The following is a 19,002-nucleotide window of genomic DNA, read 5'->3' on the forward strand; positions in this document are numbered from 1 at the left end:
CTCATTCCTTTCATGAAAGCCACCCCTCTGACTTTTACTTTTAAGTACTGTGCCAACCTGTAATGAGCATTTCCACATACCTCATTGGTCTCATTTACGTCTTGCCACTGAGCTAGCAGCACCCGCACAGCAGGACTGTGACCACGTCTCGCAGCAAGGTGCAGGGCAGTGTTTCCTTCCTGCAACAAACACAACTGAGGTGGAATCTCTTTTGTGGGGGAGCATCCCCTCTAACAGTCAGGACTGCAATGAGGCTTCAGAAAGGTTGCATTTTGCCTAAAGCTGGGGTCCTGCATGTGGGCACATTCCCCACACTGTTATGTAAAACTTATAAAGTTTTAAATGAAAAGACATAGCTGTTTGAACCAGTAATCAGAATCCATCCATGATCCTTGTTCTCCTTTGCTACTAATTTACTTGCAAAAAAAAAAAAGAGGCAATGAGTGTAATTCTACTGAACAATGTCTCAGGGCGGGTGGCTGTTTCAGCACTCCAAATTTTAAAATCTTTTTAAATGTGCTATACCCTTTGACCCACAAACCCGCTTGTAAGAATTTATCCTAAGAATATCTTCAAAGACGTGCAGATAGCTGTAGATGCCCACCTGGACATTTTCCCTCCCCTAGCCAGGCGAAGCTGGGTCTCCAGCTGCCATCAGGGGAGGCACGGAGAGGGTTAGAGTTGATAATGGAGAAATCCACACAGTCCATTGAGTTCCCAAATATTTATGGAGCTGCAACTGGGAATCTGGACAGCTCCCTGCAAGATTCTCTCCGACTGCAGTAACTCTACTGATGACAAGAGGTCATCGCCAACTCTACACACCAACTGTTACTCCTGGTAATTATTACCCCCTTTCTATTGTTCTCAGCAAAGGAATAAAAGTCCAACTCACCTTGTCCTTCTCTGAAGTGTGCAGATTAAGGGAGATAAGTTTTTCTATTGTTTCAACATGGCCCCTCTCAGCCGCCAAAAGAAATGGCCTTCTTCCTCTCTGAAAATCAATCACAAACGCCCAGCATTCGTTACACTTTTATGAACAAGCCAGGCGATCCGACAAGGCTGTCCGCATTTTCACCCAACAGTCGGATGGCTGCTCAAACCTTCCCTGTGTCCGAAGTGGGTGGGTGGGTGGGCCACGGTGGCCTACATCACAGCAGTGCAGGCCCCTCTTAGGGAGCGGTAATGCCACTCTGTCCCCATCTTCTGACCCCCAAACCAGATCCAGTTCTGGGCTATTGCCCCAAACTGTGGGGAACACCAGGTTGGCATGGAGTCACTTTCATGGGGGTGGAAGGGGAGGTGCCGCGTCACAGCAGACGATGAGATCCCTTTCCAATGCAGACATTTATGAACTGCCTGTATTTATGCAACCGTTCTTTCACTCAATTCTTTATTAAGAAGCTACTTGCGGGGACCCAGGGGCCAAGCCATTTTTGTAACATCTGAAAGCACGCTGCACTGGCGTGACTGCACCAGGTAGAGTTTAAGCTGATCTCCCTGCAGAAGGAGGGATGCGCAGAGGGTCGAGGCGTGTTCAGACCAGGCCCTTCTCTGCGTGGGATGTTAAACTATCCCCTACCTCCTTCCTGAAGTCCTGGGGATCTTGTCATGCTTCCTGAATCTACGAAGCAGCCTGTAATCCTTTCCCTATGCACAGAAGCCAGAATCAACCCTACCCCTGTGTCAGGAGCCCCCTCTGCCATACCCGTGTTCTCGTACTCAATGGACGTCTTTGTCTCGGGCCCCTGTGCCTGGCCTGTCCATTCCCGCCTGAGCGCCAAGTGCTTTCACCTGAGCTCTGAATCGACTGCCTTCCGAGCAGCCTGGTTCCCTGATTAACTTCCTTCTTTGCTCCTGTAAGTGAAGTCCTATAATCAAGCTTCTGTCTCAGTCGGTACCTACTGCTTTCTGTGGTCTCTTGGCTGGAAAGGCCCCTGCGGGCCGGGACGCTATATCTGCCAGGCCCCTGTCTGAGGCACTTACCTTACTGATGAAAATGTTTGAAACAAAAATTCTCTAGGACTTAATATTTATGGGGTTCAGACAGGACATTTTATCAATTGCTTCTTTTCGGACCTTTTTGCCCACATATTTATCTCCAGAGTTCACTAAGAATGAACAGGAAAACTCTTGAGGGCAGTGGAATGGAGAAATGAGGTATTATCCAGAAAACATAGCTCAAGGGGGGGAGGTGTTTAGATGTGATTTGGGGGATGAGAAATTCAAATATAGAATTTTCAGATGATGGTAATTTTGCCAACTTTTCACGTAAATGGAGACTGCATTTGCAATAGCCAAAATGTCAAGTATAGTGAAAGGTCCATAGAAAATTTAATTTCTCAATGCAAGATATTTAAAAGAGGAAAAGGTGACAAAATGGAGGCAGGAGCATATTCTTCAATTAAAGGCAGAAAGCACTCCCAAATTGACTATAAATGCACACATAATAACATGTCTACAAACGTGAAAAAAAAAAAAAGAAACAAGCCTCCTCGTAAGAAGGTCCTGGAATCTGAGATTTATCATCTCATCTCTCACTGACACAGGCAATGAAAAGATCATTAAGTTAACACTGTTAACTTAAGATAACAGATCACTATTTCCTAATAACTCAAGGAAAAAAGGAAGGGAAAAAGTTGAAATAATACATGGCACACGCAAACAAAATATCTGCAGGAATCCATTATACAGAATCTCTATTCATGCACATATGGAAAATGAAGAAACAAATTGGCACCAAAAATTCACCTAACTTATCTTTCTTGGCCAGATTTGCTACTAGTGTGGTATATACCCCCACCTTCAAAGTCTGAAGGCTTGAACTGTCTTCATCGTTTTCTTTAAATCACTAAGAAGGGGCAAAGAGAAGAAATAGGAACTGTTTAGGGCCACAGTTAACATGCTTAGAAGTCAGGCACCTCACTGAAGAGCAAAATCTAGCTCGAGCCATGAACAACTCTTTGGAAATATCCGCAGTGGTCACAGTAAATGTCCATACACACAAATCATGAAATGGGAATGTGACGTTGATTTTATACTAGGTTAAAACATTTGGTCACTGGCAGTTTGAAGCCATTGTGTACCCCAGAAAAGGCCGTGTTCTTTGAATCCATTCTTGTGGGTGTAGACCTCTTGTGGGTGGGACCTTGTGATTAGGTTATTTCAGTTGAGACGTGAACTGGGTCTTAATGCTCTTGCAGGAGCTCTTTATAAGAGGATAAAACATATACAAAAGTTGAGAGAGAAATTCAAGAGGGAGGCTCATGGAAAAAAGCCCCAGAGAGCTGAGGGAGAAGCTGAAAGCAATGAAACCCAGGAGAGAAGGGCCAGCAGAAGCCAAACATGTGCCTTCCCGTTTGACAGAGTGTCCCGGACGCCAGCAGCCTGTCCTCAGAGTCCAGGTATCATCCTGCTGATGCCATGAGGTGGACATTTTCATGGCCTAAGAACTGTAAATTTTAAGTTAATAAATCCCTATTTTAAAAGCCAACCCAATTCTGGTATATTGCATTCAGGCAGCTTTAGCAAACTGAAACAGTCGCACATCCTTTTAAATTATCCATTAATTTATTTAAAAATTATTGAGCGCCTATGGATGTACCCAGCATTATGCTAAGCAATAAAACAGCTAAGTCGAAAATACATTGCCCCATCTGCCAGGAGCTTGGAGTCTAGAAGGAGAGAAGGACACATAAGCAAGCAATTACAATGTAATGCAGTGATTGAGTACTGGAGATAGATGGGGCTACAAAACTAGCAGAAAAGTGTACTTTTAGCTGGGGAGGTAAGTGACCAAATGTGGTAGAAGTGGCCTTTATAGCTTGCAAATGCACTGGAAAAAGAGAAAAGAACACTTGTTTTCTCCTCAACATCTTTCCACTGGAGACCAGCCTCTCCCCCACTTTGTGGGGCTAATTATAGGCTCCTGGGTCTCCTGGCACCCACCCCTGGCCACAGCATTTGACTTGGGGATGGTCACACGCCAAGCCAGGCCATTCAGAGTCAACCACGGAATGTTTTCTGGCACATTCTATCTTTACTCTAGAGTCATCAGCTAAGCTATCAGTAGTTCTCTCCGCACCTGATAAGAAGAGCCTGCCTAAGGATGAAGTCAACACGGAAATCTGGAGGTGAAAAGTGGGAAAAGAGATAAGCTCCCTGCTGACATCATTTGAGCTTTTTAAATTAAATAAATCAATAAACGCCTCTTTCTTCCTCTCTCTCTCTCCTTAGAGTAGTTTGTCTCCTTTGACAAGCAGGGCTTCCTTGCCGAAATGCTCAGCGGGGGGTCCTTTTGGGCTCAACTCAACGCTCAGAATCACAAACGATCCTCAGCCACACTGGGCACCGCTGCGCTCAGGAAACGCAGGACACGAACCACCTCTGTCCGCATCACCACTCCTCACACCCTGGACCTCCCAGCCGTCCAGCAGCCCCGGGTCGGGGGGAGGGGGGCGGCTCAATCGCCACGTGACCAGGTCCACAGCGGGCCGGGCGGGGTCCACCGGCCGAGGGGCTCGAGGGCCCCAGGAAGAAAGATGTCCCTTGTAGCGACCCCGCGGGCTTGGCTTCCAGCTCCCCGCCAGCATCACGGCTCTCAGGGAGGCGCAAAGGCTCACCTCTCCCTCAGGTGTTCACAGTTCACGTGCAGTTCCTCAGTCCACATGCCTTTTACCAATTAGCGGCTGTTTTCATCATAAGCGATGCTGATCTGCAACACAGCTGATACTCTGTCTTTTTCTGGGTTGCAGAGACACAGAGCTAGAACTCGGACCAAAGTTTAAATTCTTATGCAGAAGGAAAAGGGGCTTTATTAGTCCTTTACCCACAGAGATCCTAAATAATCCGTGAAGGGGACAGGCCCTAGGGTGGACATTTCTGCTTTTGCCCCGGCGTTGGTCTTTCTTCTAGTAACAGCCTTTGGGTTTCCTCTGGAGAACCCCATCCTCGTGCCGGCAGTGCTGCACGTGTCAGGCCATTTTACTCTCCCACCGGCAGCGAATGAGTGCTCCTATTTCTCTAAATCCTCCCAATGCTTGCAGTTTTCTGCAATCAGTAATTCTTAATATCATCACATAGTTGCATATTCATCATTTCTTAGAATGATGATGAATTCTAAGATGAATTCATCTAAATGAATCGATTTGTATCGATTTAGAAAAAGAAATAAAAAGACAACAGAAAAAGAAATAAAACGATAACAGAGAAAAAAATAGATTATACATACCATACCCCTTACCCCTCACTTTCATTTACCACTAGCATTTCTCATTGTGGTTTTGATGTGCATTTCCCTAATAGCTAGGGCAGTGGAACATCTTTTCATGGGCTTAAGCTATCTATATATCCTCTTCGGAGAAATGTGTATTTGTGTATTTTGCTCATTTTAAATGAGGATGTTTGTCTTTTCATTGTGGAGTTGTAAGATTTTTTAATACATTTTGGATTTTAGACACTTATCAGATATGTGGTTTCCAAATATTTTCTTTCACTGAGTAATGTCTCTTCATTTTCTTGAGAAAGTCCTTTGAAATGCAAACATTTTCCATTTTGAGGAATCCCATTTATCTACTTGTTCTTTAATTGCTTGTGCTTTGAGTATAAAGTCTAAGAAACCATTGACTAACAGTAGATCTTGAAGATACTTCCCTATATTTCCTTCTAGGAGTTTTATGGTCCTGGTTCTTATATTTAGGTCTTTGATTCATTTTAAGTTAATTTTTGTACAAGGTGTGAGATAGGGGTCCTCTCTCATTTTTTTGTATAAGGATATCCAGTTCTCCCAGCACCATTTGTTGAAGAGACTATTCTGTCCCAGTTGAGCCTTATCAAATATCAACTAGCAGGTGGGCCATGGTGGCTCAGCAGGCAGAGTTCTTGTCTGCCATGCTGGAGACCTGGGTTCGATTCCCGGTGCCTGCCGATGCAAAAAAAATTGGCCATAGATGCAAGGATCTACCTCTAAACTCTCACTTTGAGTCTATTATTCAATATTTCTATCTTTATGCCAGTACTATGCTATTTCTGTAGCCTTATAATGTGCTTCCAAATAAATTTGATAATTTTTCAATTTATGCAAAGTAGGCTATTGAATTTTCTATTGGGATTGTGTTCAATCTGTAAATCAATTTGGGTAGAAGTGACATCTTAATGATATTTACTCTTCCAATCCATGAATACAGAATATGCTTCCATTTATTTAGATCTTCTCTGATTTCTTTTAACAGAGTTTTGTAGTTTTCTGTGCACAAGTTCTTTACATTCTTGGTTAGGTTTACTCATAGATATTTGATTCTTTTGGCTGCTATTGTGAATGGAATCTTTTCTTGATTTCTTCTTCTGATTTTTCATTCCTTGCGTATAGAAGCCCTATTGATTTTTGGGTGTGGATCCTACATCCTGTCACTTTGTTGAATTCACTTATTAGTTCTAGGAGCTTTTTGTGGATTTTTCAGTATACAGAATCATGTTATCTGTAAATAGGGAAAGTTTTACTTTTTCCTTTCCAGTTGGATGCTCTTTATTTCCTTTTCTTGCCTGTTTTCTCTGGTGAGAATTTCCATTACAATGTTGAGTAACAGTGGTGACGGCGGGTATCCTTTTCTCGTTCTTGATCTTTTTTGGAAAGCTTTCAGTCTTTCACCACTAAGTAGGATGTTAGCTGTGGGCTTTTCATATATGCTCTCAGTCATGCTGAGGAAGTTTCCTTCTATTCCTAGTGTTCTAAGTTTTCTTCTTTTTTTTTTTATCAAGGAAGGGTGCTGGATTTTGTCAAATGCTTTATCTGCATCAATTGAGATGATCATGTGGATTTTTAAATTTGTTCTATTAATATAGTATATTACATTGATTTTCTTATATTGACCAACCCTTGCATATATGGGATAAATCCCATTTGATCACAGTATGTAATTCTTTTAATCTTCTATGGATTCAGTTTGCTAGTATTTTGCTGAGGATTTTTACATCTGTATTCATAAGAGATATTGGTCAATAATGTTTTTTTCCCTTGTGGTATCTTTATCTGGCTTTGGTATGAGGGTGATGTTGGCCCTATAGAGTGAATTAGGGAGTGTTTTTGGAAGAGTTTGAGCAGAATTCGAGTTAAGTCTTCTTGCAGTGTTTGGTAGAATTCTCCTGTATAGCCATCTGCCCTGGACTTTTCTTTGTAGGGAGGTTTTTGATTACTGATTCAATGCCTTTACCAGTAAGTGGTTTGTTGAGAACTGCTATTTCTTCTTCAGTTAGCATACATAATTTGTATGTTTCTAGGAATTTGTCCATTTCATTGAGGTCATCTAAAGCTCCCACTACATTTTCCCAACATACTTGACCACAGCTCACAGATCTCAGGAAAAGAGCTTTGCTTTTTATCACTGATCAACCCATCATTTCCTTATGGGTGTACAACTGGAGTCAGAGGCCCTCCTCTCTGGATGACCCAGAGAGACCCCATGTTCTGTCCAGTCCTCTTCCTCGTATGTCTCTGAGCCTGCCTTCACTTTAAGGGTCTCTTAGCTAGACAGATGGTCCTGCTTCCAGAGCCAGAGGAGAAGACAGAGGAATGATGTTGGGACAGACCCAAGGACAGCCAAAAAGAGATGGACAGGAAGGCTGCTGGCCCCATCCAAGCTCGAGAAGTGGGGCTGGCTCCCTGTAGCCATGGTTTGACCTCTGTGACCTGATCTACCCCATACCCTGCTGGCTCCACTGAGTGCAATCAGAGACCGACGCAATGGAAATAACAGTGCGTCTCCTACGTAATTGGTTCTTAACAAATACCTGATGAATGAAACGGAGTGAAGTTCATTTACAGGTTGCATCCTTCCTTTATACAAATCAAGCTGGAAATAACCCAGCTTCCTTGTTCTGACACAAAACGGTGTTTGACTATGATTGTCAGTTTGAAGAAATCAGATAGTCTATTTTATTATTATTATAACTGCCATAAGAAATTCCATACTGAGCCGTTATATTTTGGCTGGTTTTTTGCTAAATACTCTATAGTCAATATCTCATTTACGGATTCCAATAGTGGCTATTTCAATATTTCTCCATAGAAATAGCTTAGGGGTGGCATCTGATTAGAAGTGGGGAGCAGAACGGCTCACCAGGGTGTTCCTGTGCACAGACCTTTACATAACATCAACAGTCTGTATCAAAGAATAGGGATGTGCCGATGAGAAGTTACACAGGAGCCAAGGAACCACCTCCCCAGTCACGCCTTGGTGCTACCATGAGTTAGGCTTTATTATTTCCATTTTACAGATGGGGAAACTGAGCTCTCAGCAATTGAGAACCTGCTTAATAGTTACGTGGTGGCCCCTCATGTAACCTCATTAAGCTGTAAATGTGTAGTTATTTAGTCACTGCAGAGGAAGTAAAAGAAACTCATAGACCTCATTTGAAGAAGTAGTTTTTTTTTATTTTGTGTGTGTGGGCTTTCTTTTTAGAATGCCCAGGAAAATCTCTTTTTTGTTAAAAGAAGTGAAACGAAGTGAACATTAATGATCAACTTCTAGAGAAACTTTTAAGGAGACTAATGCTCTAATGGCACAGCGAAGTTTAGGTCCCATTCATGAAATACATCCCACTGCTAAGGAATCAAAATTCCAATGCCACAAAAGATATGCTCTGTGAAAAGGCCTATGGGGAGATGTATTAGGAACAGCAAAACAAAACAAAACAAAAAGCCAGTCCCCGGCCCACTGGAGAGCCCACTGTCATCTGAGAAGGAAGACAGAGCGGCAAGGAGACTGGAATCCGCCATGCCTGGATCAAGTCCTGCCTCTGCCACTTTCCACTTACGAGGCCGTGGAGCAGCTGCTGAGCTTTTCCAAGTCTCATTTTCCTCTCCCTCACATGGGGTCAGTGAGATAATTCTTTCCTTCTGCAATAATCTGTTGAGCACTTGGATGAGTCAGACAGACCCCTCGCTGAAATAACGAATGCAAGTAGTTTCGCTCTGTATCTAGCACATTGATTAACACTCAGTAAATGATGACTGGTATTATTATTATATGTACTTATGAAAAGAAAATAATCTAGACAAATGCCATGAAACTGCGTTATACTGCATGGCTCGTTACTGCGTCGCTTTGGGTCAAATATATCCTAAAAGGCCAGGCATAACAGGGTAAAATTCAGGCATCCATTCCGAGTGCCGAAAGGAAAGGGGACTGTCCACATCCCTGCCTGGATGAGGAACAAGAAAGGAAAGATTCTGGCTGCTTCATCAGGACTTGTAACCTCCCCGCCACGCAGGGGCCAGGGCCCCCGCCCACCACACTGCTCTTCTGCCCCGCGGCACGCCGCGCGGAGGGAGGGTCTGACAGCAGGACCCAGCCTGCACCGGCAGCTCCGCAAGGCGGATGGGAAGCAGAGCTCCGTGGGGCCTGGGGACGTCCCGTCCCACCTCTCCACACGTCCTGCTTCTCTACACCTCCCACCTCTCTACACGCACCTCATCAGGCTGGTCCAGACTCTGCAGGTGCAAATCCTGAACGAGGTACTCGGTGACCTGTACACTATTGTTCTGAGCTGCGAAGTGGAGCGCGTTCATTCCATTCTGCAGAGAAACAGGGTGGGGGAGGTACTTACACGGCATCCTCGGAGCCTGTCCACATTCTAACCCTGCGCCGGGGAGCGGAGCTTCTGCCCAGCTGTAACCCGCATAACTACCTGGTCCGTGGCCCTCTGGTCCGCTCCAGCTTTCACCAGCATGAGCACGATCTCCAGGCTTCCAGCCCAGGCTGCAAGGTGAATTACCGTCAAGCCGTGCTTCCCCAAGAAGAGAGAAGAAGACAACGCTCGAATTAGCCACCGTGTGCTATCTCAGTCCGCACAGGCAAAGCTAATTCTAGACTGTTGACAATTAAGGAACAGAGAGAAAATTTAATATTAGCACACAAATAACACAAATGCATTTGAAGAATACCTAATACATACATTAGAAGAAAATCTAGACCAAAATGTAGAGCATCTTAATCCAGAAGTCACAAAATGAGAGATAGATCATAAAGCCAATAAACAAATGATCCATTTTTAAAACTGTAACTTCAATAAAGATGGCAGATGATGACCTTCTCTAATATATGAAGCCACTCTTACAAGTCAAGAAAAACCACAAATAAACCATTTCCAACATACAGCGGATTTTGGATTTATTTTGTCAGACCCAGAAACTGAATTAATGTATGCTTTTACTCTCAGTAGAGTTCAGGCTTAGAGAGGCAGACCAGCAACTTCTAGATTATTAAAGGATACTCTAAATTGGTAGCTCTCAAATCAATTGTGAGTTTCCAGGAGGCATTTGGAGTTGAGGCAAATGGAAATGTTTGTTGTCCTGACTGGGGGATGAAATTGACACTTAGTGGGAGAGGCCAGGCATGATGCTAATAGTCAATCACTCTGCAATGCACAAGACAGTCCATCTCTCCTTTCCAAAAATGATCTGGCCCAAAATGTTGATAGTATTGCTATGGAGAAGCCCTGCCCTAGAAGTACAAGCCCTATCACTTTATCACATTTACAGTTCAACCGTCACACTACATGGTGATTTAGTCTGTTTACATATTTACAATCCCGTATAACGAAAACTCTTCTGCACTCTTCTTCCCAGAGGACAATGAAGTGTGGTGTTTTGAAGAAATAGCTAATCAGAAGAAATAACCAACTAGTTGAAGTTCATCAAAAATATCCCCTAAGCACACTGCCACCCCTTCAATTAGGTTTCCCTACATGAATCCTCCATTTTCAATAGTACTAAATCTGGCTTCGCATATAACTGATAGACACTAAATCTAGAGAAATCTACAACAAAGCTACTACATCCAACAAACTAATTCAGCGAAGTGGCAGATACAACAGAAAAACATAAAAATCAGTGATGCTTCATTCACTAGCAATAAAAAATCCGAAAAGGAAATCAAGAAAAAATTCCATTTACGATAACCCTAAAAGAATAAAATATCTAAGATGACATTGAAACAAGGATGTAAAAGATATGTAGACAGAAAACTACTAAATGTTGCTGAAAGAAATTAAAGAAAACTTAAGTAAATGGGGGGCTGTCCTGTGTTCATGGATTGGAAAAAATAACTATAATTAAGCTATTTCTATAAGTTCTACCGAAAGCAATTTACAGACTCTATGCAATACCAATCAAAATTCTAACCGCCTTCTTGGCAAAAATGGAAAAGCCAATCATCAAATTCATATGGAAAGGTAAGGGGTCCTGTTTTGGTTTGGCAAAGCTGATGAAATGCAGTATACCAGAAAAAGACCAGTTTTTAACAGTAGGGATTTATTAGCTTAAAAATGTACAGTTCTAAGGCGGTCAAAATGTCCAGTTAAGGCATCCACAGGATGACCCCTTCTCTGAAAACTGATTACCCGTGAGCTTGGGCCCCACTGCCAGACGGCAGGGCACATGGTGACGCCTGCTTGTCCTTCTCTCCCAGGTTGGTGTTTCCAGTCCTGGCTTCATGTCTCCCTCTCGCAGCTTCTGTGGATGTGTCCTTCTCTCTCAGCTTCTCTGGAGCTTTTCTCTCTAAACTTCTCTTAATTTCCCCTCTTAGCTTCTGAGTCTCTTATCCCCTTATAAAGGACTCCAATAAGAGGATTAAGACCTACCTTGAATGGGGTTGGTCACATCTCAATTAAAATAACCTAATCAGAAAATAGGTCTGCACCCACTGGAATGGATGGCATTTAAGAACATGATTTTCTGGGACACAGAACAGCTTCACACCACCACAGGCCCTACATAGCCAAAAACATCTGAAAAGGAATAAGTTAGAGGACTTGAAACTTTCTGATTTTAAATTTTATTACAAAGCTACAGTAATCAAAACAGTGTGGACAGATACACAGACAAATGGAATCAAATTGAAAGTTCAGAAATAAAACCTCACCTCTAAGGTCAACTGATTTTTGACAGGAGTGCCAATGGAGAAAGCAGAGTCTCTTCAACAAATGGGAAACCACCATGCAAAAGAATGAAGGTGGACCCCTCCTCACACCATATTCAAAAATTAACTCAAAATGGATCAAATACCTAAGTACAACAACTAAAACTATAAAACTCCTAGAATAAAACATAGGGAAAGCTCTTCAAAAATTTGTATTAGGCAGTGGATTCTTAGACTTTACACCAAAAGCACAACCAAAAAAAAGAAGAAATAGAAAAATGGGGCTTCAGCAAAATTTAAAACTTTTGTGCAAAGAACTTTATCAGAAAAGTGAAAACACAACCTACAGAATGTGAGAAAATATTTGGAAACCATATACCTGATCACGGTTTAATATCTAGAATATATAAAGAATTGCTACAACTCAAGAACAAAACAGGCAAACAACTCACCTAAAAAGAAGAGCAAAAGACTTGAAGAGACATTTTTCCAAGGAAAATATGCAAACAGGCAATAAGCATATCAAAAGATGCCCAACATCATTAGTCACTAGGGAAGTGCAAATCAAAGCACAATGAGATGGTACTTCACACCCACAAGAATGCTGCTATTAAAAAAAAAAAGAAAAGAAAGAAAATAACGTTGATGAGGTTGTGGAGAAATAGGAACCCTTACGTGTTATTGGTAGGAATACAAAATTGGGCTGCCACTGTGGAAAACAATTCGGTGTTTCCTTAGCATGTTAAGGGTAGAATGACCATATGATGCAGCAGTCTTACTACTAAGTATATACCCAAAAATTTGGAGGCAGGGACTTGAACAGATATTTGCACACCAATGTCTATAGCAGCATTAGTCACAATTGCCCAAAGATGGAAGCAACACAAATGTCCATCAACAGATGAACAGATGAACAAAATGTGGCACATGCATGCACCGAGATATTATTCAGCCACAAAAAGGAAGGAAGTCATGCAACATGCACAGCATGGGTGAGCCTTGAAGACATCACATTGAGGGAAATAAGATAGACCAAAAAGGCAAATTTGCATGATCTCACATATAAAACACTTAGGATATTCAAAGTCAGAGTCACAAATTAGAATGAATCCAGGTTAACAGGGGCAGGGGTGCAGGTGGAGTATGTGGTGCTAGTGCTTAGTGGGGGCACACTTTCTGATGGAGTGAGAGGAAACTTGGGAATGGGTGGTATTGACAGCAGCACAATTTGTGAATGTAATTAACACCACTGATTTGTATACTTGAAAGGGGTTAGAATGGAAAATTTTATTCTGTGTACATGTTGCTACAGTAAAAAGAAAACACAGAATAGTAAAGAAGAAAAAGAAAGAAATGGAACTGATAGGCACTCCATTCTTCCCGAAAAGGTCATTCTTTATTTCAAAGACACCAACATTTAAAACATGAAAACCTTGTGTCTGATGCTCCTTTTACCTATGGATAATATTTTCATGGATAAGAAATAAACAATTATAGGGGGAGCAAAGGTTAAAATAAGTTGAGCAGATTGAAATACTAGTGGTCAACGAGAGGGAGTGGTAAGGGGTATGGCATGTATGAGTTTTTTCTACTTTCTTTCCTATGCTGGAGTGATGTAAATGTTCAAAAACTGATCGTGGTGATGAACACACAACTATGTGATGATATTGTGAGTCACTGTTCGTAACGATGTCAAGAATGTTTGTATGTCGAGAATGTATGTTTGTTTATCATTAAAAACATTTAAAAAATATATAAGGAAAAAATAAATTTTCAAACACTAATTATAAAATCCAAAAGCCACCTCAATGCCGTAGCAACACTGTGGTACCTGACACAGTGCTTTGATCTTACCATATACCCTCTGCACTGACCTGAAGGGGACCCCAAGAGTACTTTTCTCTTTTTAAGTCTGAATCACAGCCTTGATGTGGTCTTTCCTGTTTTATGTCCTTGTTCCTAATGTAAAAGTGTCTAACTGCCTCTTGGCTATATTGCGTAGCAGTGGGATAAGACTTGAACTGGGTATTCTTGAATTCCTTTTACAACAAACCAATTTTATAATCATTAAATTGATCAACTTTTAATATTTGTGTTCTTTTCAGTTATGGTTTTTTAGATCTACTTATGATTGGTGAAGCACATTGATTTAGAGTTTCAGATCTTCCAAAGCACAATTTGTTGTAATAGCTATTTTCTAAACATAGTGTTTTTTCTTAAAGAACATAAGGAAGTGATTTTTCTACAAATAAATTGCTATTTTAACTATTCATATTAAATAGATGCAATCTACATTAATTGTGTAATTCAGAATTCATACCAGTGTTGGAACTCAGTGCAAAAAAGGAGGCAATTCAACTCAACAACAAAAAGACAGCCAACCCAATTACAAAATGGGAAAAAGACTTGAACAGACACCTACCAGAAGAGGAAATATGGATGGCCAAGAGGCACATGAAGAGATGCTCAATGTCCCTGGCCATTAGAGAAATGCAAATCAAAACCACAATGAGATATCATCTCACACCCACCAGAATGGCCATTATCAACAAAACAGAAAATGACAAGTGCTGGAGAGGATGCAGAGAAAGAGGCACACTTATCCACTGTTGGTGGGAATGTCAAATGGTGCAACCACTGTGGAAGGCAGTTTGGCGGTTCCTCAAAAAGCTGAATATAGAACTGCCATACGACCCAGCAATACCATTGCTGGGAATATACTCAAAGGACTTAAGGGCAAAGACACAAACGGGCATTTGCACACCAATGTTTATAGCAGCGTTATTTACAATTGCAAAGAGATGGAAACAGCCAAAATGTCCATCAACAGAAGAATGGCTAAACAAACTGTGGTATATACATACGATGGAATATTATGCAGCTTTAAGACAAGATAAACTTATGAAGCATGTAATAACATGGATGGACCTAAAGAATATTATGCTGAGTGAGTCCAGCCAAAAACTAAAGGACAAATACTGTATGGTCCCACTGATGTGAACGGACATTCGAGAATAAACTTGAAATATGTCATTGGTAACAGAGTCCAGCAGGAGTTAGAAACAGGGTAAGATAATGGGTAATTGAAGCTGAAGGGATACAGACTGTGCAACAGGACTAGATACAAAAACTCAAAAATGGACAGCACAATAATACCTAATTGTAAAGTAATCATGTTAAAACACTGAATGAAGCTGCATCTGAGCTATAGGGTTTTTTTTGTTTTTTTTTTTTTACTATTATTACTACTTTTATTTCTTTTCTCTATATTAACATTTTATATCTTTTTCTGTTGTGTTGCTAGTTCCTCTAAACCGATGCAAATGTACTAAGAAACGATGACATGCATCTATGTGATGATGTTAAGAATTACTGAGTGCATATGTAGAATGGTATGATTTCTGAATGTTGTGTTAATTTCTTTTTTTTTCCGTTAATAAAAAAAAAATAATAAAATAAAATAACCCATTAAGATATAAAAAAAAGGAGGCAGTTTCCAGTGATGAACTATTTTGTAGATTTTGCACATCTGAGAAATGAGTGCGCAGATGAATTTTATCTTCACAAGCATGTTTTTATAGGAATTGTGGGTGCGCTTAGCTTAACAATTGTTTTCTGTATCTTGAAAAACTATTCTCCACACTTGAAATGTTTTATATTAGAGAATTCTTTAATGCACACTTGGTAATATATATATTACCAATGTTACCTTTTTATTTTTTGTTTTAGATGTAACAGCATGCTCATATGTTAGGTACTTACATAAACTGTTACATTTTTTTCTTATGTAATAACTTTTTGTTTGTTTATGTGATATACATATATACAAATATATTCTTTCCTGAAAAAAAAATAATCCAAAAGCCAGACATTCAAGTTGCAAACAACTTGAGTTTCTGAAACCAACTTGCCTCTTCCTAGGACTCAGGATCAACCTCAAGTTTCTGTCCTTGCTCCCAGAGAGACTGCAGGCCCTTTACCAGAGAGAGCGTCTACAGCTCATACTGGTGCTTCTCAAATACAATCACCTGGGGCTCATGTGGAACTGCAGGTTCTGATTTCAGAAGGTCTGGGGTGGGACCCAAGATTCTGCTTCCAGGACCACACTGAGGAGAAGAATTTACCTGAGTCCCAGTATTTGGCAGCGGGACTAACCCACAAAAGGCACTCAGTAAGTGTTGATGGCGAAGGGGCCCAATTGTTAGTTTTTGCAAACAGGTGTGGTATTTGCAGGACCAGACCTGCCACACTGGTTTATCCTGCCAAGTCAAGCTCAAGATTCATCACCCAAAGCAGCTGACAGATCTGACCAAACATGGCATTGCATGAATTATAATCACCATTTTATTATGTATGTACTATTGACATTGTGAATAACTACACTAATGATAAAAATATTTAACTTACCAAAGTTTTCAAGGCTGGAAACAGAGCTACATAAGGAATTACTATATTTCTGATATAATGAATTGACAGCATCTCAATTTTATGAGGCAAAATTAAGACAGGCTGATGTTAGCCACACTCATACTCCACATACAGGGTAAAAAAAATAAATATATGTTTTGGAAAAGCCTCAGAGAGAACACAGTAAAATATCTCTCCATCATTTAGGGAACAGTTGGCTTGCACTGTGTCATAAACCAGTACTGTATGCATATATTAGAAACGCAGCGATCCACAGTTATGTTGTTTAAAAGAAAATATGGTGTTCAATCCAGGCAATGGACATACATGTATTTATCTCAGGATTTTTACTTTGTAGCATAATAAAGATTTTTGGATTATGTGTAATGTTATAATGGAGTAAGCACACTCCGCCCTGTCTCTCCCATCAAAGGCAACTAAAATCTCTAAACAGAATGCATGAAGCAGCTAAAAAGTAAAACATGGAGTGGGGAAAGAAACAAGAACTCAAAGTACAAATGATCCTGTGGCGATTTTCCTGTTTGGGTTTCTCCTTCCATATCTTCCAGCTCAGAACCGTGCCCGCGGCATGTCAGAAAGAGCTCCGAGGGAAACCCTCTCTTTCTGCTCTAAGGACCAGAAGGAGCACCAGTAGGACAGACAAGAAGGGGAAATTCTTCCATTTTTCCTCTTCCTGCCCCCAGACAAGTCCACTACCAAAGCAGCACCTGACAGTGGCAGGCATGTCCGTCACCAGTCAAGCACCTACAGTTCAGAAAGAAGGCAATCTTCTCCAACCAGAGGAAGTGTGATCAGACGAGTGGGGCAGGAGAGGTCCCTGTTTTCCCCTGCTCTCTCTACCCTCCACTGCTTGGCCCTAATTTGGGAAAACCTAACTGTGGCAGGTGCATGGCAGAATTGGAAGACTGTCTCCTCAGCTACCTAGCCAGAGGACCAGGCAAGTGGAAGGGGTCAGGAGCTGGGGGAGGGAAGATGGTCTTGGAGAGGAGGGGCTCAAGGAAGGGATCTCATAACATCGAGTATTCAGTCCTGGGCCCACCCGTGAGCCATGCACGAATCTGACCCCAAACAACATAACAAAGGCTTTGGGAACGGAGCTATGCAGTGAGCCACGGCACAGGTCTCTCGGACCGATCACTGGATGCTGGACTTGTGGGTCATATGCAAAGAGCCCTGCAGAGACTGAAAACTGAAATGACAACGGTGTCAAATGGTATTGCAAAACTGGTTGTACATATGCAAAAAAAAAAAAAGAACCTCAACCTATTCCTCATACATTTTACTAAAATTAATTCAAAATGTTCATAGATCTAAATGTAAAACACAACTATAAAACTTTTGGAAGAAAATAAGAGAAAGTTGTGACCTTAAGTTAGGCAAACCATTCTTAGATATGATACCAATAGCTAATAAATTCTAAAAAATAGGTCATTTGTATTTAACCAAAACTAAAACTTTTTCTCTGTGAAACACATGAAAAAGACAAGCTACATACTTTAAGAAAATATTACCAAATTACATATTTCACCAAGGATGTATTGAAAAAGAACTCTCAAAACTCAACAATAAGAAAATAAACAATCCAATTTTTTAAATGGGCAAACTATTTAAACAGGCTCTTTACCAAAGAAGAAATACAAATGACAACTAATACATGAAAAGATGCTAGATATCATTAGCTATTAGGGAAATGCAAATTAAAACCACAATGAGATGGTAATACACACCATTCTAAAGGATGGCTAAAATTTTAAAAACCTGACAATACCAAGTTGGTAGGGATGTGGAACGCTCCTACATCCTGAGGGGATGCAAGAGGCACAGTCATTCTAGAGAATGGTCGGGCAATTTCTTGTAGAGTTATAGACACACTTACCATATGACCTAATAATTGTATTCCCAAGTACTTACCCTAGAGAAATGAAAATAAATACTTGTGCATGACTATTTACAGTGGCTTTATTTGTAATAGCTGAAAATTGGAAACAATGCAAATGTTCTTCAACTGGTGAATGGATAAACAAACTGTAGTAAAAACATACAATGGACTATTACTCAGCAATAAAAAGGCAGGAATTACTGATACATGAAACAACATAGATGAATTTCAGAGGCACTTGGCTACGTGAAAGAAGCCAGTCTCAAAAGGGTACATATACTATAATATCATTTAATTGTCATTCTCAAAGAGGCTGAACTATGGAGTTGGGGAACAGATCAGTGGTTGCCAGAAGAGAGTAGGGGGAGGGATTTGACTGGAAAGAGGCAGTATGAAGGAATTTTCCGGGTGATGGAACTGTTCTGTATCTTGATTATGGCACTGCTTATATGAATATAGACATATGTTAAAACTCATAGAAGTCATAGAACCAGAAAGAAACTTTATTATACAGTATGTTAATTTAAAAATTATAGTAAAATAAAAAGATTTGTAATAGGTTTTCAATATCTAAGTAAGAGTATACTCTTGGTTAATTGGTCTGTTATCAAAGCATCTTTTGCAAGTTAATATTGCAAAACAATCACATAACAATTTCCAGACCTAAAGGACACCATTTCTCAAGTGCCACACACATTAATACAATTAAATGTACTCTGAGTTGACATGTTTGGTGCCAATTTTTAAAAAGTAATACTTCATTCTGCTTCTGTTACATAT

The 19,002-nt window shown here is 40.8% G+C and overlaps 1 protein-coding gene across 2 annotated transcripts in view; it reads right to left on the bottom strand.

Annotated features, from left to right (window-relative positions):
• ANKDD1B (ankyrin repeat and death domain containing 1B) overlaps positions 1–19,002 on the bottom strand; it is a 75,789-nt gene that overhangs the window by 28,370 nt on the left and 28,417 nt on the right. For both annotated transcript variants that reach the window (XM_077139410.1, XM_077139409.1), the window contains exons 4-7: positions 9,685–9,783; positions 9,467–9,571; positions 896–994; positions 81–179 (exon numbers count right to left, since the gene is read on the bottom strand). In XM_077139410.1, coding sequence (XP_076995525.1) covers positions 81–179; positions 896–994; positions 9,467–9,571; positions 9,685–9,783 — 402 coding nt within the window. The remainder of the gene's footprint in view (positions 1–80; positions 180–895; positions 995–9,466; positions 9,572–9,684; positions 9,784–19,002) is intronic.

Source organism: Tamandua tetradactyla, chromosome 21 (assembly GCF_023851605.1).
Source record: "Tamandua tetradactyla isolate mTamTet1 chromosome 21, mTamTet1.pri, whole genome shotgun sequence".
Classification (NCBI taxonomy): Eukaryota; Metazoa; Chordata; class Mammalia; order Pilosa; family Myrmecophagidae; genus Tamandua; species Tamandua tetradactyla.